The sequence below is a fragment of the Fusarium oxysporum genome, chromosome 6 (genome assembly GCF_000149955.1).
Source record: "Fusarium oxysporum f. sp. lycopersici 4287 chromosome 6, whole genome shotgun sequence".
In the NCBI taxonomy this organism is placed as follows: domain Eukaryota; kingdom Fungi; phylum Ascomycota; class Sordariomycetes; order Hypocreales; family Nectriaceae; genus Fusarium; species Fusarium oxysporum.
This window is the reverse complement of record NC_030991.1, coordinates 3,828,915-3,853,390: the sequence shown is the minus strand read 5'-3', so window position 1 is coordinate 3,853,390 and position 24,476 is coordinate 3,828,915. Positions and strand designations below refer to the sequence as shown.

At 48.2% G+C, this 24,476-nt stretch overlaps 9 protein-coding genes across 9 annotated transcripts; 5 read left to right on the top strand and 4 right to left on the bottom strand.

Moving 5' to 3' along the window:
* Positions 1-343: 343 nt before the first annotated feature.
* Positions 344-508, bottom strand: FOXG_21392 (uncharacterized protein; the record flags this gene model as incomplete). The annotated part of the gene is made up of 1 exon (XM_018401727.1): positions 344-508. One exon carries the CDS (start codon positions 506-508, stop codon positions 344-346), a length of 165 nt encoding a protein of 54 aa, XP_018253638.1.
* A 2,940-nt stretch (positions 509-3,448) lies between these two features.
* On the top strand, positions 3,449-3,853 carry FOXG_14078 (uncharacterized protein; the record flags this gene model as incomplete). Its single annotated transcript, XM_018394144.1, has 1 exon — positions 3,449-3,853. The coding sequence occupies one exon, from the start codon at positions 3,449-3,451 to the stop codon at positions 3,851-3,853; it is 405 nt and encodes a 134-aa protein (XP_018253637.1).
* Positions 3,854-4,924: 1,071 nt separating this feature from the next.
* On the bottom strand, positions 4,925-6,244 carry FOXG_14077 (uncharacterized protein; the record flags this gene model as incomplete). Its single annotated transcript, XM_018394143.1, has 1 exon — positions 4,925-6,244. The coding sequence occupies one exon, from the start codon at positions 6,242-6,244 to the stop codon at positions 4,925-4,927; it is 1,320 nt and encodes a 439-aa protein (XP_018253636.1).
* A 1,897-nt stretch (positions 6,245-8,141) lies between these two features.
* Positions 8,142-10,188, bottom strand: FOXG_14076 (uncharacterized protein; the record flags this gene model as incomplete). Its single annotated transcript, XM_018394142.1, has 3 exons — positions 8,142-8,954; positions 9,176-9,813; positions 9,906-10,188. The coding sequence occupies 3 exons, from the start codon at positions 10,186-10,188 to the stop codon at positions 8,142-8,144; spliced, it is 1,734 nt and encodes a 577-aa protein (XP_018253635.1).
* A 772-nt stretch (positions 10,189-10,960) lies between these two features.
* Positions 10,961-11,205, top strand: FOXG_21391 (uncharacterized protein; the record flags this gene model as incomplete). Its single annotated transcript, XM_018401726.1, has 2 exons — positions 10,961-11,009; positions 11,117-11,205. 2 exons carry the CDS (start codon positions 10,961-10,963, stop codon positions 11,203-11,205), a joined length of 138 nt encoding a protein of 45 aa, XP_018253634.1.
* Positions 11,206-12,237: 1,032 nt separating this feature from the next.
* Positions 12,238-12,357, top strand: FOXG_21390 (uncharacterized protein; the record flags this gene model as incomplete). The annotated part of the gene is made up of 1 exon (XM_018401725.1): positions 12,238-12,357. The coding sequence occupies one exon, from the start codon at positions 12,238-12,240 to the stop codon at positions 12,355-12,357; it is 120 nt and encodes a 39-aa protein (XP_018253633.1).
* A 137-nt stretch (positions 12,358-12,494) lies between these two features.
* On the top strand, positions 12,495-13,462 carry FOXG_21389 (uncharacterized protein; the record flags this gene model as incomplete). The annotated part of the gene is made up of 3 exons (XM_018401724.1): positions 12,495-12,529; positions 12,682-13,046; positions 13,200-13,462. The coding sequence occupies 3 exons, from the start codon at positions 12,495-12,497 to the stop codon at positions 13,460-13,462; spliced, it is 663 nt and encodes a 220-aa protein (XP_018253632.1).
* A 3,517-nt stretch (positions 13,463-16,979) lies between these two features.
* Positions 16,980-18,784, top strand: FOXG_14075 (uncharacterized protein; the record flags this gene model as incomplete). Its single annotated transcript, XM_018394141.1, has 6 exons — positions 16,980-17,014; positions 17,110-17,203; positions 17,251-17,966; positions 18,025-18,061; positions 18,132-18,220; positions 18,316-18,784. The coding sequence occupies 6 exons, from the start codon at positions 16,980-16,982 to the stop codon at positions 18,782-18,784; spliced, it is 1,440 nt and encodes a 479-aa protein (XP_018253631.1).
* Positions 18,785-21,850: 3,066 nt separating this feature from the next.
* FOXG_14074 (uncharacterized protein) lies at positions 21,851-23,690 on the bottom strand (the record flags this gene model as incomplete). The annotated part of the gene is made up of 5 exons (XM_018394140.1): positions 21,851-22,125; positions 22,179-22,368; positions 22,418-22,869; positions 23,037-23,181; positions 23,649-23,690. The coding sequence occupies 5 exons, from the start codon at positions 23,688-23,690 to the stop codon at positions 21,851-21,853; spliced, it is 1,104 nt and encodes a 367-aa protein (XP_018253630.1).
* Positions 23,691-24,476: the final 786 nt, after the last annotated feature.

Genomic DNA, 24,476 nt, shown 5'->3' with positions numbered 1-24,476 from the left:
ATATCCTTATAGATGATATCCTTCACCATTATGATGAGATGGCACGCAATGCAGGTTGCAGGGCACGAGAGAACGGAATGCATCCATGGCTGGTCGGGATGGCAACTGCTTAGAATCGGAACGACAGCATTGTCAGGGCAGACGGGTATGAACCGCTCACCGGTCTGCAGCTGGTATGGCAGGCCCACGAAGCGAGTAGTCCATAGTCAAAGGAAGTTGTAGGGTCTAAGGAATGTGAGAAATAACCAGCTCATTGAACCGACTTATTGAACTTGCTCGTTGAACCAACTCGTCGAACCATCTGATCTATATGACTTCGACCACGCTCCCAAACGAGAGCTGCTCAAGTAACAGTAGCAAACATCCGCCTATCACACTCAATAACGAGGATGACGTGAAACAAGCTTTTGAGAAATAACTTGGATGGTGCAAACTCGACGGATGCAAGGGCAAAGGAGATAAAGGAAAAGAACTCAAGAGCGTACTGGACCACGTGCGACACTGCCATGGGAGCTTCGCGAAGGGGCGTAAACCAAGAATAACCAAAAAATGTGAAGAGTGCGGGAAGCCTTGGTCGGCAAGCAATATATCTAGGTGCTGTCGTGCCGCTAAACAGGAGTGAAAACAGTCCCAAGCTGGGAGCCAACCTTCTGACGAAATTATTTCACAACACTCTCTCTACAAAGAACTTTTGCAGGATCTCCACAGTAAGTTCATCGATGGCGGAGAGGCAACGACACATAGCCAAAAGATCGTTCAAGAGACTCATCCCCATTTGAAGGATGCTTCAGTTCACAACCTGGATGCAGACCAAGGTGACATAGAAGCACGCTATTGCGCTGCCGGCGAGGACCTCAAAGTCATACATTCCCTTATCATAGCCCACAATCAGCAGCACTGTCAATATCCAATCTGCAAACGTCCTATTGCATTTGATGGACAAATGGATAGATGGGCTAGATCGCAAGATTTCTGTGCAAATCCTCAGCCGCGAAATAAACAAAGAAAGTGTTGAATATTGGAGGGTTCACCCTCAACTTCAGGATTAAGGTTCAGGATTAAAGTTTGAAGCCCTAAACTTAGATCATAGGACTTTCATCTACCATGCAGTACCCCTCACTCGGTCATACCCCTCTACCGGTCAGCAAAAAAAATAGTCTCCCATATAAAATGCGATTTTTCAACATAACGGCAAAAACTTGGCAAAAATAGCAAAACCAAGTTCACGTTTCGGATCAAGATTAGAATTGACTGTATTTTAATATTCCCTTAGTCTTTTAACTGCGCGGCCTGCGCGAGTCCGTACAACTAGTAACTCTTCCGCCTCTGAATTTGAGCCCTCATCCTCTTCCACTCCTCCCACCTCAATTACATCCTCAACAGCCTCTATCTCTTCAGCTGCTTGGTCTGGCTCAGAAATAGTATTACCAACCACTAGAGCCTCGGCTAGTGTCATGAACTTCCTGTTGGGATTCGGTATCGCCTTTCTCTTCTTGCCTCTGCTCAACCGTCCGACTTCTTCCTCTAGACTGGCTACTCTTGAGCTTAGCGAGGCGATCTTTGACTCTTGCGCTTCAAAACCTCTCGATATCACAGAATACCGTCTTCTCGTTGAGGGACTTTTGTTCTTCCCCAGATCCCTGATATGACGGCTGGTCTTTGGCGTGTTATCAGAGTCGCGTTGCCCGTCGCTGGGGCCGTCCGATGCAGGCGTCGTTTCCTTCTTGGCTGACTGAATCTCTGGATGCATAAGCGCTTTCCGCCGAGAAATCGGCCAGTTTCCAGTCACTCTCCAGCCAGAAAGGATGTTTTTCTTCGTCATGCCTACTTCCCTGGCTTTGGCATAAGCCTTGATGAAGTTGACCTTGTCCACCGGGGCAGAATCGGTCAGGCTTGTCAGTTTTTGAAGTTCTTTACGATAGGCAGCCTTGGAGGCATTGAACACCCCATTATCAAGTGGCTGTAGGCCATGAGAGCAGTGGGCTGGCAGGTAACAACAATATACGTTGTTCAAAAAGCACGTAGCCATCCACTCATCCTGGATTTTGAGTTAGCGACATTCTTTATTCAGAAGGCCCGGAACGGGCAGATACGCACGGATACGTGGCTTCTATGGCCATCTAATATGATAAGCCTCGCATCGGACTCATCTTCCGGTTGTGTTTGGGGAAGATAGACCTCTCTGAGCCACTCAATTGCGATATGGTTGTCTGTCCAGCCGTTGTCGGACGTGATATAATACCAGTCGGCTATCTCCTTGAGCTCTTCGATAAACCACTGTTGTTAAAGTTCTTTGCCTTTAAAGATAATCCCCGGTTTCAGAAGACGGCCAGTTGCAGTCACGGCTTCGAGAAAGCTAGTCCAAGTGCGGGACTGAGAGCCTTTGAGGAAGGCCTTCATCTTGGGATCGCTGCTGCCGATAACTAAGGAATCCAAGCCTGGATTCGCAATAGATTAGCTCAATCAATGGGTATAACGACAAATACTTACCAAATCCAGCCATTATACCGCCCTCATCAACGTTAACCGTGTTCTCAGGTTTGATCCAGCCATATTCTCTCTCCCGAATGTCAAAGTACCAATTGACGGCGGTCGGGGTAAAACAATTGAACCTCGATGCTTCCTGGCGTTTTCCTATCTTCTTCTTTATGGATGGATGGCGTTTCACGAACCTGGTTAGCCAATGGACACCGATAGGCCGTTCCCTGCCTTGTTGCCGTAGGAGGGCAGCGACGGTGGCGCGAACTTGACTGTGGGATGGAGCATAGCCTAGGGCCTCTTGCCGAAGTATCCAGGTAATCAACCTGGCCTCTTGAGACTTGGATAACAGCCGGCTAGGATGGGTGACTTCAGATTTAGGCGGTATGCCTCTTAGTCGATCAGAAAGAGTGGTCTGGGGCATGCCATGCTTCTGGGCGGCCTCATGTTGCGAGAGTCCATTATCTGTGACATCCAGCATGGCTTCGATAACATCATCCTCTGTATAAGGTAATTGAGGCATTTTCAGCGTGGTTTTGAAAGGCTGGTATAGATAAAAATCTGATGAGACTTGGCGGAGGGAGGTTGATGAGGGAGGCGTTTTGAGACAATCCACATTAGTTCTGTACGGTCATACCGCAAGCGTCACTGGAGAAGGAATGTTAAAATATTAAATCTTACGCAATTTTAAATACGGCAGCTATTTTCCCACGCTAATAGCTTCACTTTTGGTCAAACACTATGCAAGTGAAAAATCGCATTTTATATGGGAGACTATTTTTTTTGCTGACCGGTAGAGGGGTATGACCGAGTGAGGGGTACCGCATGCGTGTTGGAGAGCGATGAGAAATGTAAAGATGGCGAAGCGATAGGGAGGCTTCTTTTTAACGTCGCTGAGGGCTTCTCGAAGCTAGGGAGTTATGGACAAGCGGTGAAGATGTATTGACGGGATGTGGAGCTGAGCGAGAAGATGCTTGGCAAGGAGCATCCGTATACACTCGCTAGCATGAACAACCTGGCAAACGTACTTGATAGTATGGGCCAGTACGAGGAAGCAGAGAAGATGCATCGACAAACGCTGAAGTTGAGGGAGAAGGTTCTTGGCAAGGAGAATCCGGACACACTTACCAGCAGGAACAACCTTACAGGGGCTCTTTACTCTCAAGGCAAGTACGAGGCGGCAGTAAAGATGCATCGACAGACGGCGGAGCTGATGGAAAAGGTGCTTGGCAAGGAGCATCCGGACACACGTGCTAGTAGAAACAACTTGGCACTCTTGCTTAACAGGATAGGCAAGCATGAAGACGCAGAGGAACTGCACCCACAAACGCTGGAGTTGAAGGAGGCACTAGGTCCAGACTTGCTTGGGGGATGATCAGGGATTGACTCATAAATACAAAAAGGGATGAGGCTAGCCTGACTTCTGGCCCTAACGGCAGATCTAGGTAGCGTTGTAAGTTGATGCTGCAACTAGCCCGGCGGCTTCATTGTTAGGCAGCGCGAGTGAGAGTTCATATGGAGGGAGTAAAGACGAAAGGATGTCATGAAAGACAGTAGGTTGAGTTGTTTCCTTGGCTTCATGGTTCAGACCATTTGAAAGGTCTGCGATCTGAACCACCATATCCTGAAACTGTTAGCTACTGAAGGTCAAGGTAAGGTTGAGGTAACTTACTTCACTAAACTCAAGAACGGGCTTTAAGGGTGGAAAGATAATCTTGCAAACCAATTCGGGATAATATTCATGATCGAAATAGCCCAACCATAGTGAGGTATAATATGAGTATACTCCGCCATGTTCCGAATCGCATTGGCGAGAGAGAGTTTTAAAATATGGATATTTGCAGAAGTCCTTAGGTCGGCTATGTAATGAAGGTAGCGCCAGGCTGCACATAACAAAGAACACAGTATTTTTTATACAGTTTAAGCGTATCCTAAAGGCTTATACAGCAACTAATTAAACCTTAAGTAAGGCTAAATTGTAAAATAAGGCATAGAGGTATAAATTGCCTGCAGTCGGGGGAAACAGAGAGAGGCCCAATGGTAGCAGCTACAGAAGAGGTAATTAACAAATGCTTTGCGAATGATTCGTCTTTCAGAACCCTTGGAAAAAGATCGGCCAATTTCTGTGTATGGCATCGACTCACTGGCTGCTGTGGAGGTTCGTAATTGGATACGGATGCATTTAGGGGCTTTGGTGACGATGTTGGACATTATGGACGAGACATCCTTGGTGACACTCTGCGTCAAGGTTGTTGATAGAATGGTGCCTGCTGGTTCCAAAGGTTGAGATGGTATACAAAGTTGTTCTAGATAACAAGGTCTTGTAAGTGAATATGGATATCATTTTACTAGACCGAATTTGAGGAATCAAACACGAAAACAAGAGGTAATACCAAAGCCAGATGCCTTGAAGCTATAAGCCCCATGATTTATAATATAAATAGTATTAAACTAGGAAAATCTCTCTTTTCTCTTCCATATCCCACTTCCAGTAATCAATTTCAGCCAATCCGATCCGACGATACTCGTTCTTCCTCAGCCTAGTAGGCACAAGACCTAAACAAATACATTTTCCGAATTGCTGGATGTCCTTGGAACTACTGAGAAAGGCCTCTTCATCTTCCTTCACATATCTCGCCATGAAGAGGCATGTTACAACTAGCTTACGAGATGATAGTAAACGGAACTCATCTATATGCGCCTTGCCGATTTTAGTGTGTAATGCGCGGTCATACAGATTCTTACCCCTAGGCCGCAGGACCACTTCGCGTGTGTATCCCTTCAGTCGAATAGTACCACTTTTTACCTGGCCGAAAGGGCTTGTTCCAATATTACTGCATTGGACAGTCAATATTTCAGGATCGCTTGGAGCTTTAACAGGTAACTCCTCCATGTATTCATAGCGGCGAAATCTGAATTCAGGTGTAATTATCTGGCTGCCGTAGGTGAGGATGCCGCAATTCAGTTTCATCGAGAATAAAGCCAGTACTGCACCGTGATTAATAGACGCCCATGACCAGGAAGGCGCCACATAGCCTTGCCCCCTTTTTGCTCGTCGAGGTCGCACATTTCTTCCTCTCACTGACATCCAAAGGAGCCCACGGATTATATCTCTTTTCCATAGACCAGCGACATACTGGTCGTCTAGAATAAGACTCATTGCTTCCGCAACGGCCGAGATTGCGACCATTCGGTCTTTTGGTTTGGTTATATTTCTGCCGGAATATTTTCCGACCAAGTCGTACCAAGCATCGTAAGCCGCTCTTCTCGTCTTCTTGGCGGATCGTAACATTCGTGATACTGGCCATGCATCATAATTGATAACAAGTCGCTTCAACTTCGCGTAGTCTGACAGCCTTTGGATGTCTTTCTCCCAAATTGGTTTTGCTTCCCATAGTGCGGTCGTTGAACAGAACCAAAAGACTGTCCCTTCGCAATACGCAAGAACTCTACCGGAAAGTACTTGTTCCTGCAGGGTCCAAGCACGATAATCGAGCGGTCCCAGTGGACCCGGTGATCCACTTGGTACTCCAACATCTCGAGACCAGAACAATTCCCCGTCAAGCAATCCCTCTTCGTTGTAAAGAGGTAGAACTATTGGTCGGCGGATTAAAGGATCGCGCCGGCTAAAGCAGCCCCCAAAAGGATTTGGTGAGTCTTGTGCGCATATTGTGACCAGGGCATTTTTATAAACATCGCGCATCTTGATGGATTCTCGCTGCCAATCCTCAGGATCGTCCTGGATGATGCATAGGGCATAATCCATAGGTAGTCGCAGCCAAGAGCCTTTGTAACAGCAATCGCATCTAGGAAGGTCTTTGGTAGCAACTGGATTGGGATACCTTGTTGCATTTGGCCAAAATTAGTGCGGCATGTTTTGATAAATGGTTTCTTCCCCCAGCAGTAACTGAGTGCCACATAAGGAGCCATGAGCCCATTTGAGATTTGTAGAACTGGATCTTCGTCGGCTGCAATCGATCCAAGATAAAGGACACGTGTCGGCAACAAGGTAGGACATGTTCCGCAGTACACAGAACAATCATGATGGTCTTCAACACATGTTTGAAGCCAATATTTAGCCAGACTTAAGCTCCGTTGTGATCCTGTGTGGGTATCAGAGGGATCGTGGTATTTGTTGGTATACAATTGAAGTGATTCTGAAGAACGCAAATTATTAGTATGAGTCACTCGTAGCTTGAACATAGTTGTTTGGGGCTTACGGGGAATCAAAGAACATGAAATTTGAAAGTAGCTGTTAGAACAGTTGACCAGAAACCATCGATCCGCGGGTCCTGAGTCCGTGATTGTGACAGGGCTCGAGCGCAATTCTTCTGTGCTCGCGGGCGATGAAGAACGGTGTCCGGAAACGGTAACACTAGGATATTTAAACTCGTAGGCAATAAACTGACATAAAGGGCATTTCGTCTGAGTCGCTGATTCCTCCAAGGCGCGAAAAGATGTGAATAGCTCGTGCGGGAGGTTGTTTGGCACATGTCCAAATTTAAGAGAAAGACACTGATTACAAAGATCCATTTGATAAAGAAGCAGAGAATTCTTTCTCCGAATTTCTTAACGCATTTGATAGTTGCGGATGTCTCTCGAGCGTCCTGATAGAGCCGTCTACAATGGCGATGTATTTTTGTGTTGCTTAGGCATTAGCGTTAGGCATCAATGCATTGTGTCACCTATCACAATAGCTCAGATCTGACTATATGGGAGATTATCAACGTAAGTTCTATTTCAGTACACCGAGAGGCACATCAAACGCAAGACAGCGTTTCACTCGAAATTATAAATCCCACACTATAAGCAGTTAATTACTTCAAAGGATGTATAAATCATCACATTGTTATCAATGCTCGCCATTCCTTTTACCGCTATTAAGGATCCGACACTTTACAATATTTTCATTACGGTTTTCAGGGCAAGCCTCCTACTCAAGAATTATCGCCAGAAATGCATTGCGTTTCTTGTTTTTGACCAATCACGGTCTAGTATTCTCGCCCCATATTTCCCGCGATGGAAACGCACTGCGACTTGAGAGATAAGATTAGATCACGTTTTATTGGACAGCGGAATGGAGGTTCGGAATTATTCCGTTCCGGCTATCGGTGCTTTGCAGGGGGTTAACCGTAACCTATAGCTCATCTGAGGAGCAGGGCCTCAATTTGGGTTAACTAGACCGCATCTCGGCGTTAGCTCGATCTCAATTCCTGTTGGAGTAGTCATTGCGGGATAAAAAGAGAAAATCAGGCAAACAGCTTCATGGTAAAGTCTCAGACATAATAACTATCAGTCTACCGTAAAACATACAGAGAACCTCATAAGACAACAGAAGGTAGCCTCAAAATAAAGAAAATAGTCCTACATCATAAACTATCTATGAGTCCCTTCAAGCAGTTATTATCTAGCTACATCAACAACAGAAGCGTAAGAGGAAATTCAAATTATTACCATAACTGTCTCGATTGGCATACTTGCGGTTATAATAGAAAGGTATTCACTCAAAGGTGCTTAATTAGACCATTCAATAAGTTTGGCCGCTGAGTTCACCGAGGCTGACGTTAAGTCAATGCGAGCTATGCGTAAAGCAGTCTATAAACACCAAAATTCTCAATGTGGCTGGCCCTGAATTATCTTACTCGCTGTAATGGCCAAAAGGTTTAGTTACTAGTGATGTCTCTCACCCGAACCTGACCGCGCACTTGATATCGCCTATCGACTAGCTCGAAACGAGGGCAGAATCTGTCATCATTGCCAAACCGCAGTTCGATATCTCTCAATAATGTAGAGATTTCCAGAGGCGTGATGTTGTCGTCAAGAAGCAACTTGATCGTCTTCAAGCATCCAAAATACGGTAAAATATTGAGCTCCTCCAAGTCTCGCCATTTCTCCGCATTTACAATAACCTGTTCGACATGCGACAGTCGGCTGCCGTACGAGCGTCCAAGTCGTACTACGTCTTCGTTGTCAAAACAGATGTCCTTCCACAAAGAGTCAGATAGCCACACAACATCCTGCGTCGGATCAAGGTAGAATGACCACTCAGATCGCTCGTGGTGCCTGAGGTAATAAAAGCTCCTGAGCGTGTGTTGACGCGATTCTGCGCACACAGACAGAGCAATTGGGTGCTGGTTCTCACGAGACATCCGCCAAAATATTGTTCTCGGATTTCGTCCAAATCGGCGCGCATCCTCAATATCGAAATCCTCGCTGTCACCGGAAGCGAGAGAGGAACCTCCATTGGAGGTGCCGTCATTGGACTTTTCTCCACGATTGGGGACTTGACTCATAGCATCGCCTTTTTCGACATCGTCCTCTTCATCATTATCCTCGTCGCAATCATCCTTGTCAAGCCAATTTGAAATGGTTCCGTATAACTGAAGCCTTGATAAATCATAGATATCATCCGAATCAACCTGCGGCAGTGACCGTATCTCAATCACGCGAGGATCTGGCCAAGTTGCCTCCCAAATCTTCAAGCGGACATTTTCAGGAAAAGTAGAAAAGCTGGCGAACGACAAAGGGCCCAGCTCGCGATTACTAGGCGGCATGTTCCAGGTTTTGGGTTTAGACTTCTCTCGAAGAGCCAGCTGAGGCGAGTACCCGTCAGCTGTGGGCAATCGTTGACTCAGTTTCGTGACAGGATAAGCCGCGGAATCTAATTCAGCCCTCTCTGGAGATCTTTCTTAGACACCTGATTTGCCATGTTTGCACGTCGAGCCGCAATTTGGTTCGGAAATTTCCAGTACACATTGGAGACCCAGGTGCGAAGCCCAAGCTCGTCGAGCCCAGGCTCAACAATAGTTACTCGTCGTACCGTCGTCTTTGCAAACCCCTCAACAAGCCCAAAAACAGCATATGCAAACCGCGCATACAAGAATTCGAGTCTGGCTCCACCAAGTGGGTGAACCATTCGGTTGTGGAAAACATTTGCAGGAACGGACAGGTCGTCAGCTGCAGAGAAATAGTTCATGATAAGGCGGTAGCCCTGAGATGTCATCTTTGGCACGAGAGCGAAGGCGCGATGATTGAAGTCTTCCAGAATATCTGCACGGAGGTGACAGACATTCGCCCGACTTTGATAGCCGACTCGTTCGTCACCGAAGGCGACATAATCGCGCATGCGGTTTTGTTGAAGCCAGGGGAATAGTTCTTGGGGGACGAGGAAAGCTGGCTTTCCCTTATTACCGGAAACAAGGCAGCAGTTCATCGAAGATTTGTTTTCCATTAGCTCATGTTCAATGAGAAGCCATGGCTCTGGAAGGTGGCCGTGCGGAAACTGCCAATCCTCAAAGTCGCAGATGATTGGGAATGGGAGGTTATCACTCTGTCCTAAGAGAAGACATAAGCAAAGCATAGAGTCTCGGTGGGAGAAAGCTTACTACTAGGAACTTGCAAATAATACTCCGCGAGCATCAGCACACCTTCACTGCTCATTATCACGCTTTGCTTCCCTAAGCGGTCGTAACTCAGAAAAGCGTCTTGAGCATTTCCAGCGATGATTTGGCACGCTAAAAGCGCTGTCTCATGACTGATGCCATAGGCAAAATTCGAATCGAACTGACCACTCTTCTTAACCACGTCGAGACGGGGAAGACGTAGGAGTGTGCTCTGGTAGGTCGGATAGTGAGGATGCCGAATAACAATAGGAGGGGCCTGGCATTGCGGCGCAATCCTGTGCGGGCCATATGGAAATCGGATATCCATGCTTGGGAGAGTTTTGCAACAGAATTAACCGAGTAAAGAAGTGAGGGATTTTTCGTCGTATTGGGGGAACGACGCGCAATTTTATTTCTTTCTGCTCGACCCGACAGTCTGGTTCGCCCTAACGGCAGGTGGATTAAAGTGACAGGGAAGGGTACTTATTTCTCCTTTTGTCATCTCACTTTCTTGGCATACAAGTGTTAAGAAAGTGGCCCTATCTACACCTAAATCCTTAACAAGTGCACAACAAACGTTTCAATCTGCGCTTGCGCAGTCGCAAGCCGCGGCGATGGCTTCGTCTACAGCAGATTGAGGCGTTTGTTGTGCTCTTGTTAAGGATTTAGGTGTAGATAAGGCCACTTTCTTAACACTTGTATGCCAAGAGAGTGAGATGACAAAGGAAGGTGTCGCACTGGATGTGCTTAAAATGGATTGAAGGTCGGGTCATTCAGAATGAGCAGCAGTAGTGAGTTGATTGATTGTTCTCCTGTGTGGGGTATTCCATCCCACAGGTTTTACTTTAAATCACCTAGCGTGATTAGTAAGGGCTGTTGTTCCTGAGGATCATTGAGACCATGCCCGGCCTGCGACAGAAGGTGATCGAGGCTATTCTGGCCCTAATATCGATCGGTATAGGGTGAGAGGCGAGATCCCGGTACGGGGCCGGCTGGTCCGAGCGTGGGCGTTCCACTTGGCCGGCTCCCGATTCGGCTTTGGGTTCTTCTCAAACCTACACCTCTCCTCCTTGTAAGCGGCAGCAACAGCAACAGCGACCATGCTCTTCGCGGCTGGCCTGCAGAAGATCCTCGCCCCGAAGTCCCGCGGTGAGTTATCCACCAATTCCCTGCCCTAACCTTCCGCTGCACATGGTGGCCGGAGCGACGCGTCTCGAGAGACCGACTGCTGACGTTGTCGACATGCGCAGGTATAGCTGTTAGCGATGAAAACGATACCGATCCTCGACGAAACGATGCGAGAATATACGAGACGACAAGCTTGAGCGGGCTGGGCAACGGTTGAAGGGAGTCGGTGTCTCCAAGCATCTCAGAGCCGGACTCGCCACCTTTGTCGACCCGAGATGAGCAAATCCGACTGCTTGAGAGAGTTTCGTACAATCTAGCATGTCCTACAGGCCGATCTGAACGTCAAAGCCATCTATAATCCCAAGCACCAAGAACTCCATCACCTGGCTAAGCGAGGCAGTGGGTAGAGTGCCGCCCGAGGGAGCTTGGCAAGAACAACCCGATTTGGACTCAGTGAGAAAAGGGAAGTAGCTGACAGCGGCACCAGGTAATGGCACCAACCAAGCTTTGTAGCTAATCCGAGCGACCATAAAGCATGTCCATAGTCTCCTGCCAGGCCCCTCTGCCCTTGCTGAAAAGGTCAAGCGGCCTGAAATGGTACGTTCCTGTCCCTCGCTAATCCGAAAATCGTGGCTAACGCGTGGCTACTCAAAGGACCGGCCATAATTGAGATTTAGATAGCCATGCTTGCACTGTAACCGTGCATCCTGCCTGCTATCCGACATCATGTCGTGTTTCGTGCAATTGGGGGCTTTTGGCTCACCAGCCCCGAGAGAGAACAGCTGCTGCGCCCCCACGTGGCTGTTTACACTGCCCCGCAAATTTTCCACTTCCCTCCATCACGCTCTCTTCCTCTGCATTCACTACTGAGCCACAACGCGACCGAGTTTCTTCCTTCTCCAACGCCGCTGCTCTTTCCTGGCTGCTCTATCTCGATCCATCTTCCTTCGTCGCATTTCCCTTACGCAACCAGGTACGCATTGAGTTGCCGGCGTTTGCTTGCCTGACTGATCGACCAGAGCTCCAGTAGACGAGCCTCCTTACAAGACCTCCTTCCCGGCGACTTCCCTCCTCGAATCCTCGTCAGCGAATTCTCCCCTCGACTTCACTCCTTCCAAGGTGAAACTTACCTTCGAGACGAGCCCTCACGAGTCGATGCGCAACTCCTAGGAGGCGCGACAGGCATTCCCCAATCGAGACCACACCTTCCGATAGCCGCACTGAGCGGGACGAGATGTTGGAGACTATCATGGACGACCTGGCGAAACAGATAGGGGCTGGGCTTGCTATGCTGCAGGAGCGCAAGGGAGATCCACTGGCGCCCGTGCCCAAGGTCATCATGGAGCTGACCGAGGAGCTCAATGGATAGGCCACAAAGATCCTACAGGCCTCTACAGAGTTGAACAACGAGATCATCCACGAACAATGCATGTTGTGGGCTATCTACCCAATTTGGTGGCCCAAATAGATGCGAATATAGTCTCCTCACAGCACACGAAGCTCGAGATGTCCTTTGCAGACCCGTTACCGTTTCGACAACGGTAAGATGAGACTTTAGAGTGGGTTGAAGCGGAGAAGCACAAGGTGCGCCAGGGGCGCTGAACGATCATGGAGACAACTAGGTAGGACGAAGGTCTCCTGAAGGTGACTGTATATTCGACCGTGGCTCGTCGATCTGGCTAACCGGGCTTAGGGATAGATGCGCTAGTCCGGGAAATCTGCCGAATGCCCTCCCCGACCGCAAGCCCCCAAACCACCCTGTGCCCTCGGAAGCTTGCCCAACCTCAGCAACACACGGCACCAGTGCTTCACCCAGCCCTACCGCACCATGCCAGTTGACCACTAGCTACAGGGAGAAGACGTTGTCTGCCTGGCAGAGAAAGCTTGTTGGAATACCGGAACGTCGCAGGTCTCAATCCTCCTGCACAATCGACGGCGACTACCAGACCGAAGTTATCGTCGATATCACATCTGGCAAACAAGTGAAGGTGGTGAAAGAGTCCCTTGCCTGCGTTGACCCGAGCGATATCATGGTGTCGAGGGACAAGCTCCGCCGAGGTTGGCGAGAGACTACCGTTAGAGGAGGCTCCTGGTCCCCGCCTGTCGACAGTTGCCCAACCCAGAAACGCCGAGGCCGTTGATGCTGAAGAGGTTGTGCCCTCGGATCGTCACGGAGAGCACTTGAACGGTTTTATTGGCGACTTTACCTAGTATGGCTACTCGGTCCGTTGGCGGGTGGTCAGGCTCTGCACCCAGGCGCCGCCCAGGACAGAAAGCGGCTCGTCATGATCGCCTCAGCACCCCGCGAGCGGCTTCTGCCCTATAATAGCATTGACAGCGTCACCAGCGCCGCCCAACCTGGAGACGACCCCCACGACCTCGGTCATGCCCACTACTTCGACCCGGAGAGGGCACCTTACGACGCCGGGCGTCTCGCCAAGACCGTCACCGGTGGAGGAGGCAACTTCTACTAACCAGACGGCCCGCGGGAGCTCACCCTGCGCGAGCTCCGGGATTCCCAATGTTGCGCCGATTCCTCGGTAACACCACCTCGATCAGGAGGCAGATCGGGAAGACGGTATGGCGCCCTAGACCGACGATCACGAAGCCATCCTGGTCGACGATGACGCTGGGGGTGAGTTGGGAGAGCCTGATGTGGATATAGTGATTGATTTGACATAGGTAGATTGAATAGCTAGCCGCAATCGACTACTGTCCCTCTATCTTGACTGATTGATTTGCATCATGACAAGATCCTGGAACGGGCTGTACAGCGAAGATGGCGCAATGTCTCTAGCGGACGCTTCTCATCAGACCTGTTGTTCAAAACACGCCACCTTCGACATAAGTTTCGAGTAAACTTCACATCAGCTTCCGCCTATGATGCCTGGGAGGTATGCGCCCCTGCCTAGAAGGTCGAGCGAGTCCACCTTGCTCTTTCTTGCGTTGTCTAACGTAAAAAACCGGAAAGACGGCGCCGGTTCGCTCGTGAGCAAGGCTCTTGAACTCGACCTTTGAGGAGCTTGTGTTGGTAGGAATTAGGACCGGGATCGGGATCGCTCCTGCGGGGGTCCTTGACCTTGCGAACTTTGTCGACGTTGAGTGTGCCTCAGCTGGGAGGAGGGAGCTGGTTAGCTTCTGCACTGGAGAGGGAGAGTGGGGCTTGCCCGTGTGTATCCATCGGGCTAGGCCTTAATGCGAGTGCCTAGATCATTTGCGTTACTCTCGGACAGAGGTATCGGGGGTTGCTGAGCGCACGGCGCCGTCGATTGTCTTCAAGGACGATCCAGATGGGCTCTTTGGATGACTAGCTGCCAGAGAAATACTCTGTCGTTTGCAATAGTGTTTATCAGCTTCCACAGCGCACCTCTATCGCTTCCAGATTTTCGCAGCTCACTTACTGCTCATGTCGTACACCACCAGCACCAGCCTTTTCGCTCTCGCCATCAGACACATCCATATCAGCCAGCTCTACACGAAGACTGGATTGCCTAAACTGTCGCCCACTTTCCTCCCCACCTCGAATCAAGATTCAGCATTCGATCCCATGGGGCTACGACGCCTCCTTTATTCCAAGCACTCCCTAGTCCCCGTCCTCATCGCTGAGATTTCTCCCACTGCCATTCAAGCCTCTTCTCTTGCATGCTCTCAACACGTTCATCTCACCAACTATACTATCAAAATATGTAACAGGTACCAGCCCAACCCGTTTCGCCGTTGTCACTCTTGGCCCAACCTTTGATAGCTCTCGAATGTCAGTAGGCGCCCCAGACCTCCCTCGTCCTTTGGAAGCCCACTGTCATCGCCAAGCCATTCCACATGATCACGAGCCTTGACCCGTCACCAATACGGCAACGACAACACTATGCGGCTGAGAAACTTTAAGTGGGAGCACTGAAGAGTTCATTCTTGAGCATTCACTAGATAAGCTTGGCGAGTTTGGCGCTCCATTAGACGTAATAACATCTCAGAATCATTATAAGGTTCACCAGTCGCCATTTTTCTTGATAGCCTCTATCGTTGTCACGATATATGTAAAGCAAATTTCATCTAGTCACTGTTCTATCTCTTGCAGCATTAATTAATAGCTTGGATTATTGGAATGGATTATCGGGATGAAAGGATATATCTGAATATACATTATTACTGTTTGGTCTGAGACCGAAGTCGTATAGGATGTAGCGCTTTAACCTTCCATCGGGTTTCTATCTCTTCGTCATTCACCATCTGTTCAATCGTTACTCGATCTGCTATCTTTGACTCGAGGGCTGCGCGCTGATTCGATGACTTCAACGAATCCAAAAGGGCATGAGGCTCTGTCCATGATGAGCCGAAGTCCACCAATTTTCCATCACGAAAATGATCAATCCGGATGTCCATGTTGTATATCCCTGCTCTATTCATCGATATGACCCTACTTAGGATCTTTCTGATACCTTCAGAGCTAACCCCACTATCCGAAGATGCGATGTCTTTCACAATAGCTCTTAATCCCCGATAGTAGATTTCTGGTAATCCAGATCTATATCGCCCAGTCCGAGATCAATGTCGAGACTTTTCAATGCATCTTGATCATAAGGTCTTAAGAAAAGAAATCCGTGGCATGGAATAGCGACATCCGCCTTGGGGACCCTCTGTTTTATAGCCTCGCGAATACAGCCGTATGCTCGACATTGTGCGTAAATCGGATCAGTATAGTACGCAGCTGTATCAAGGGGAGTATCTCTGCCCAGCGCTGACCCCTAAAAGTACCGTATTTTTATGAAATTCGGTAGCGCCGGTGGGGTCACGCTAGGCTCTCTCTGGCGCTACCGAATTTCATGAAAATATACGGTACTCTTCGGTCATCAGATCGAAGAATTTGAACTGGCAAAGAAATCAATTATAAGCCATGAAAGTTCCAAAGACAAATCCAGGAAGCGGTAGCTCACTGAAGGCATTAGTTGATACGTACGATTTTAACTGCATACTCGTGACTGCGAATACGAGCGCGGAAAACGTAGCCTTGACTTGATGTCACATCTGCATCCTTATTATCGAGTCTCTCCAACCATTGAATTCGCTAACTTTGAGGGGGTTAGTCCTGTTTTTCTGATCAATCAGAGGCTCTTCCAGTTGGTGTGAAATTGAGGCTGTTAGATACGCACGAATACGATGGGGTGAGTGTATCCAAGTGTGGACCAGAATGTGATGTTATTGATCGTCGACTTGATTCTTTGATCAGTCTGTCAAAGAGGGGTGAAACCCCTCTTTTGGATACAAGAATAATATTGCAATAAGGGAAGTGGAGCCCATTCCCAGCCGCCAATCTAACAGAGGCTTTCCCCACTTAATTCTCCTGGATTTTTCGGGGCCTTAACGTCCTGGCCATCGAAGCAAATGCCCCGCGTAATCATCGAAAGTCTCCAATTGGACGCTCTTCAATGAGGAACATTTGAAGGGCTGTGCTTCGCGATGTACACAGGGATATGTTGACAGCCTGGAATGAACCCTCCCCGCCTTCCATGCCCTTCTCATTGGCCCTCGTGGTTGGTAACCTTATCGATTCAGTACAAAGCGTCGATTTCGGCCGCTAAACGGGACATGGGGTGCAACCCATCTTCCTCGTCCAACATTTTTTCCCAAGCCGCAGTTGTCCATTTTCAGGTTGCCATTAATCCGCAGTTACGGCATTAGCATGGCGGAAGATTTCACGGCCGAATCTCATCTACATTCTGATTGTGATCTATTTGATGCCTCGGCTGAAAGTGCCTGTTTCAAATAACGAGTATTCTACAAATTGCCCGCCAAGCGGCAACACCTCAACCTTGAGTAACCAACACAAAGGTTATGCTACTTACCCATCAGTTGTCAGGTACGGAATACGAGCTATCAAATATTCCTGCTATTCAGGTTTTCAATGGCTTGGTATGAAAGTTGGATGAACCAAATAACCTTATTTTGATCGCAGATCTCAAGACAATATTCCCACTGAATACGATCGCTTTTACAATGAATTCCAGTTTCGAGACGCATGCGGAACTCATGTAAGCCAGATCTCAGCTCAGCAGTCTCATTTTGAATGGGGCTGCGCGAGATGACATGATTTGTCATATATGTTTCAAAGCTGACCAACAACTAGCGCGCGTGAAGCCGTCCTACTACTGGAGTCGAAGGTTGACGATCGAGATTATTCAAAAAGAAACTATGGAGCTCACTTTTCTTCAACTCAACAGGTATGCCAAGCAGCCGCGATTCTACCTATTCAGCTAACATCTCGCAGGTATTCCTTGAACAGACTCCCCCAGGCCTACCCGAACGAAGAGTAGAAGAGAATGAGGAGGCTCTTACAAGACCTAGCCCAAGTGTAGAGGGCCACTCGAAATTCAACAAACAACCAAAGCCTCAAACAAGACCGCCAGACTCCGAGCGACGAACTCGGAGCTTTACACGGTCTTCTGATGCTGCTGGTGGTACCGGCTCAATTAGCCCCAGAAAAGATGAATCAGCACAGAGCCAATCACGCGAATCGGTTACGCCCGATGATTTCCAGAATGTAGACAAGATTTGTCCCTTCTTACTATATAAGCCAAATCTCATTCTACCTGGTTGGAAAGCATGCCTTGGACTGAAAAAAGAAATATCTCATATTGTTGCACATGTCGCCAATAATCATGGCCTGATTCGTGGAATACATCCCAACTACGGCCCCCGTAGCTGGGGGTACCTGGCGAGTTGTCATAGTTACGACAACTTCAGCAACAAGGGAGGGAACTGCAGCAAATGCTGCTCATTGCTTACATGGGGGGACGATGATTTTGTTGACCAGAGCCACCATGGTGTGGTCATTTGCTTGCGATGTTATGCCAAATTTGGCAAGAAGGATATGAAGAACCATATGACTGGTCTGCCATGCCGTGGCAACATGGACATACCAAAGAAGGAGAAGTTACACATTCTGTACACCACCTTTTGTTCAGATACCAAAAAGCCCAGTGAGTCTCTTCGCTTTTGTTGTTTATGATTGCCACTCACGCTAACAATTCGTCTGACACAGGTACTATATTTACCAACCCAAGCCCTCGGACCTCCGCGTCCGATCTAGGATCAATTTGCTCTAAGGACATACTGAGCGCAAGCACATTTAAGATTACTGAAGTGTAGGAGCCTGGCGAAACTAAGGTGCAGGACTCCTTCGTGTGCGGATGTTGCCCCAAGAAGCCCGAGAGGTTTGAGACGCTTGAGGAACTCAAGTAAGTCAGATTTCAACTCAGTAGTCTCATTTTGAATGGGACTGCTCGGGATGATAGGATTTGTTGTATATGTTTCAAAGCTAACCAACAATCAGTGCCCACGAGGCTAAAAAGCCACACCAATGTCCATCCTGCGGAAACCGCTTCAAGAACCAGAACGAGGCAGAGCGACACCAGAAATCGCTGCACAAACGCCGCCACTCATGGTCATGCTCAACTCTCTCCGGATATGACAGGGCTTTTCATGATTCTGCTAACAGGCCTGGCGAAGCTGACATCTGCGGCTACTGTGGCGGTGAATTCCCACGGTCGGGACGTGTCCCTAATACAGGTGTCGCGACTGGTGGTGATGCACCTCGACACGCCACGGACCAGGACTGGCAGGAGCGTATCAAACATTTGCAAGAGGTGCACAAGTTCAGAGAATGCAGGTCATCGAGCAAGTTCTTTCGCGCGGATCACTTTAGACGGCATATCAAGCATAGTCACGCAGGGACAAGCGGGAAATGGACCAACATGCTTGAAAATGCTTGTATGTTGGAAGAGGACCCAACGCCTCGATAAATACACCAATCCAACTATTCATTAATTAGATTAGTCTGTAATGTAATGAATCTCAACTCTGTCTCGCGGGAGAACGCTTGAACGGTCGTACGCGAATAGAGACACATAAGAGCACAACGAGCTGGATTACATTAGATGCTTCCACTGTCGTCTGAAGCTTACGTCATGTTTGACCCAGAGTTTACTCCGAATGCGTCGCAAACTTTTCTCTCGTAGCAGAAGTCAGACCTTGCTAGTCTTGGCTAATCGGGAGCCTTGCCTCTTCGTATTGTACATAAAGGCGTCGACAGTCCCATTCATAATCACACGAAGGACACGCTACCAACTCTTCACTTCTCTCGACTCTGATTAGTGGAAAGAAGAGATCGGTTACACATCATAGACAAATTCACACCAAAGTTCGATCGACATTCAAGTAGTGAGCCCAGAAATACTCCAGGACGGAACGTAACCTAACACCCCCTAAAGTGTTGCATCCGGGTTTTCATACTCATTACCCATATACAACCCCCCTTTCGACAGCCCCACCCTTTCGTCAAGCAAAAAAAAAATAGCACCACCAAAAATGGACAACTTCACTTATAAACAACTCGGCCAAAATGAGGGACATGTGCAAAATATCTCATCTCACAATAGCGAACAACTATCTCTATTAGAATTTAGGTCTTTTAATAAGCCGTCCTGACCGCGTGGTTCGTTGCTGAGGTACGGCTTCCTCTCTCACTTCAATGACCGAGCTAGCCTCTGATTCTGACTCTCGCTCGTCTGAACAGACAGATTCCACCACGACAGACTCGTTTTGAGTCTCCCCTTCAGGTATGGCTTCTCCAACAGCTAAAGTCTCCCCGAGAGTCATAAAACGCCTGTTAGGATTCGGTACCGCCTTCCTCTTCTTCCCTCTCTTCAGCCGAGCCAATTCTTCCTCTAGGCTGGCAATCCTCTGCGTATGCGCCGCTACTGTCTGTTGTTGAGCCTCAAAGCCCTTGGCTATCACGTTGTACCGTCTCCGCGTCTTTGGTGTTTTGTTCAGCCCAAGATCTCGAATTTGACGGCTCGTCTGTGGAGTATCATCCGAGCCAAGATACGGCCTAGGTTCAGGAGTCACTCTTGGGTCGCTGTTTGGCCTGTCTCGTTGGATTTCAGGGTGTCGCAGCGCTTTGGAACGCGAAATCGGCCAGTTGCCAGTGACCCTCCAGCCTGACAGTATGTTCTTCTTAGTCATTCCAACTCGGCGAGCCTTGGCGTAGGCCCTGATGAAATTGACCTTGTCCATTGGAGCGGAATCAGTCAACGAAGCGAACTTTTCCAACTCTCGTCGATATGCAGCCTTCGACGCATTAAATACTCCATTGTCCAGTGGCTGGAGTCCATGAGAGCAGTGTGCTGGTAGATAGCAGCAATAAACATTGTTTAAAAAACACGTGGCCATCCATTCATCCTTCCACCACTCAGCACTGATCGTGAGATGGGGAAAATGGAGGACATACTGTTGCATGGCTTCCGTGACCATCTAAGATGATCAGTCTCGCGTCTGACTCGTCGGCAGGTGTAGTCTGGGGCAGATAAACTCTTTCAAGCCATTCAATGCCTATGTGGTCATCAGTCCACCCGTTGGGCGAAGTTATGTAATACCAGTCTGCTATCTGCTTGAACTCGTCAAGGAACCATTGTTTCTGCAGTTCCTTCCCCTTGAAGATTATGCCAGGAACTAAAGCGCGGCCGTCAGCAGTGACAGCTTCGATGAATGAAGTCCAATTCCGAGTCTGTGGTCCCTTGAGGAAGGCCTTGCGCTTCGGGTCCGCGCTTCCAACAACTAAGCTATCTAGGCCTGAATGAAGAGAATTAGTCGGTCAAAATGCAAGCACCGACAAGTAATAGAGGTGAATACTTGCCGAAACCAGTCATAATACCGCCTTCATCAACGTTGACGGTGTTTTCAGGCTTGATCCAGCCATACTGGCCATCCCGGATATCAAAGTACCAATGAACCGCTCTAGGTGTGAAAGAGTCGAACCTTTTAGCTTCTTGACGTCTACGCATCTTGGTCTTTAGGTCTGCGCGGCGATTGATAAACTTGATCACCCAGTTACGTCCTAAGTCGGGATGTTCGCCCTGCTGTCTCAGCAGGCCCATGACGCAAGCGCGGATCTGACTGTGGGACGGAGCATAGCCCAAAGACTCCTGACGGAGTATCCAGAAAGCGAGCCTATCTTCTTGGCTCTTGGACAAACGTCGGCGAGGCTGGATCTGGTCTTCAGCGGCCCCACGGCCGTTAAGTCTATCGATGAGGGTCGTTCGGGGCACTCCTCTTCTCTGGGCCGCTTGAGGGGGTGAAAAACCATGATCGGTAATGTCCAATATGGCGTCAGCCATATCGTCCTCTGTATATTCCCATTTAAGTCGTGATTTAGGCATTTTTCTGCTGTTGTCGAGGGTAAAGATCAAAAATCACGAGAAAGAGCGGTGAGGAGGTTAGTGACCATATTGAAAATATTTCAATAGCATGACTTGCATATATCGCGTGCCCAGCACATCCTCAACAGGTCAAAATAATTATCTCCACTCATTTATATAATCAATAAAAGAAGCTTCTTTTAGGTAGCTATTTATTCTGGCCAAATTTCGTATAACGTATGCGATAAGCGAGCGGCACAGACAAGCGAGCGGCACACCCCACTTATCACCTTAAAGGCAGGTTTTTAAATAATTCTTTAAAATTCAAACTAGGCTTTAAATAGCTAAGATTCTAATAGCTTATATATAAGTCTTAAAATAAGCTATATGAACTTTTTTAAATTTTTAAAAAAGATTCTACATAGCTATAAACTTTAAAGTCTATTTATACTGTAAAATACACTGTATTTTAAGGTTTTCTATATAAAATAAAATAGCGAAAAATCTTATAAAAATATCCCTTTATTAAGCTAACTATACTATCTTTAAAGATAATTTTTCTAGATTTTTAGCTATTTTATTTAAAAAGTATATTCCTATAGGGTAGGTTATTTCTAGCTGTACAGTATGCTGTGCCGCTCGCTTGTCTGTGCCGCTCGCTTATCGCGTACGTTAAGTGAAGTTGACGAATTTTGGTGGTGCTATTTTTTTTTTGCTTGACGAAAGGGTGGGGCTGTCGAAAGGGGGGTTGTATATGGTAATGTCCTTGACGGATCTGGCTCCTGAGCTGGCAGCAAGACCGGCCTTATAAAGTCCAACGTCAGTGATTTCCTCGGCCGTCTTCATAGCATCCCCGGGTGAGAGCTTCTCATCGGCTTTTTTCTGGTTGAAGAAATCCACGATTTCAGCTTTGGTTAGCTGTCTAATCCGGGCGGCATCGCGTTGGGCTACCAATGAATAGTATATTCACAAGCTTGGACCGCATGTTTTCTTGGCCTACGAAACTCGAAATCATATTCTTCGCTTTCGATTTCGGACCAATTCTGTTGGGACTCCTGATCCAGTTTTATAAGCTTCTCTAGACGCCGGACGATTAAACTTCGCTTGTGGTCCTCAAACTCAGTCTTGCTCATCTTCTCCAGAGTGTCCGCATATCTCATGAGGAAAGCCTCGATACGCGAGTCAAGGAACTCTGTGGAAACCATAAGTCGTCGAAAAGTATCGACATCCGCTCAAGACGACGTAACCGAGTTGCTCCTTAGTCCGGAGCTGATCAAAGGCTGGCTCATGGAGCATCTGATCCAGAAGTCGAGTCTTGGTTCGAACATCGCGATCCTCTCTACTACCGACATAAAACCAAGTCTCTACGCAGTGGTTGACATTGGCAGGATACTTGATGGTCTTTCTGAAGACATAGTTGGAACTCTCGGTCACAATGAGTGACCGTAAGATAGGCCACTGTGCTTTAGGCAAAACTCGCGGCTTCATAATGGACTCAACCATGTCGGTTGCTTTAAGAGCATCCTCCCTGTACATGTTACCATGCACGTACACTTCGATCAAAACTTGTCCAAGCATCTGCTCTTGGAACAGTCTGACACCTTCGAATGTGACGCTCGAAAGCTCTGCTGCGAGCTCCTCTACTATAAGCCCCGCTCGGGAGTATTGAGCCAATTGGTGTAATCGCCATCCTGATGGTAGGAGGATTGTAGCTGCCAGTTGCTGTACCCTCGGGTCAAGCGCTCCTTGATAATCTCGTAACGGTCTTCATTGATATCCAGGTCTCGCATTGTTGTGACGACTTGTTCCAAGAGCACAGGCAGCTTATCATTGTAGCCGTTAGCATCCAAGAACAGACCGCGTGAGTCGAGACTTATGTTGTTCTGTAAGCCAGCCAGCTCCGCGTCGTATGAGTACTCCTCGACCGCGCCACGGACCAGGTCAGAGAACAGTCGAGCCTTGACATTGTTCTCTGCCGAAGCATAGATGAGCGGTTCTTCAAACTGGTAATGACGTTAGCGCGAGGAACCCAGAAGGTATCATCCTTCTTCCACCTTGTCCTGGCAATCCTATCATTGCGCAGAACTCATGGATTCAGTGCCGACTCATCCATGTCCTTCTTCTCAACCTCGAGCTTTTTGGGAATGAAATGGTTCTTGTGAGGCAGATGAAGGGCAGGCAGACGACCTTTGGGACAGACTGCAAAGGCTTTCTTGCACTCCTCTATAAGATCATCAGGAATCTTCTCATGGCGATATTCGGCTGCGTACCACTTTTCCTTCTGGTCCCAATTGCCTGTATAGTTACGAGATACAATAACCATGCGAAAGTTATCGGGCCAACTGTGGCAAGAGCCTTCTCGATCTTGTCAGGAGCAAAATCTCAGAGACGGCTATGACCACTCAACAACCATGCCTGAGGAAGAGGCTTTTGCATGATCGAAATGATTCGGCTGGTACCGTATACCTACCAAAGCTGGGCTGACCAGAGCCCCTTGTATAGAAGTACACATGCATACAATTCTCACTGCCGCCTGATATTTCAAACAACAGGCCCCCAGCGAAGAATTTCCCTAACCAGTCCGGTCAGAGCCAAACCTTTACCGATATTCTCTCTGAACCTTGTTACTAGTTGGAAGCTTTGCTGCCGTCTTGTCGGCTTGTTCACCAGTGGCAAAGCATTAACGAAATGCTCAGGCTGAGAACGATAAGCCTTAGGCCACGTGTTGCGTCTCTATTCGTTTTAGTGTCAGGTAAGGGAAATCTACGCTCGGCGAGTAGCCTTATTTAGATATAATTGATAAAGAACCATCGCAATTTGGTTAGTAGCTCGGCTGAGTCTCTTGGTGACAGTCGTACACCGCTTCCACCGCGCTTGACGCACGCAAAGATCGTTAATAAGCCGATTTGCTAGCTGATGTTGCATAAAGTGGGACAGTATATGCGGCACAAGTGATATGGCTGACTGAAGAATTACAAGCCAGACCCGACGAGACTGTCGTGCACATTGAGGTACCTGCGCGTCAGCCTACTCCTTGAGAATTGACGTGCACCGTAATGCTTCCAGGGCCCTAGTGTCCAACATCATGGTTGACGTGCCATCTAGGCTGATCCGCAAATACGGGACCACCATCAATAAAAGGCGGTCTTGAGAACTTCGAAGCTACTTGTAAAATAGGAGCAGAGTGAGTGCCCAGGGTCGGATAGAAACCTTTCAACCTGATGCGGCCTGCAACTGTCGATTCGGATATTCCTCTTGTTCTCTGTAGTCGACAGCCTTGCGCTCTGGAGTCAGCGTG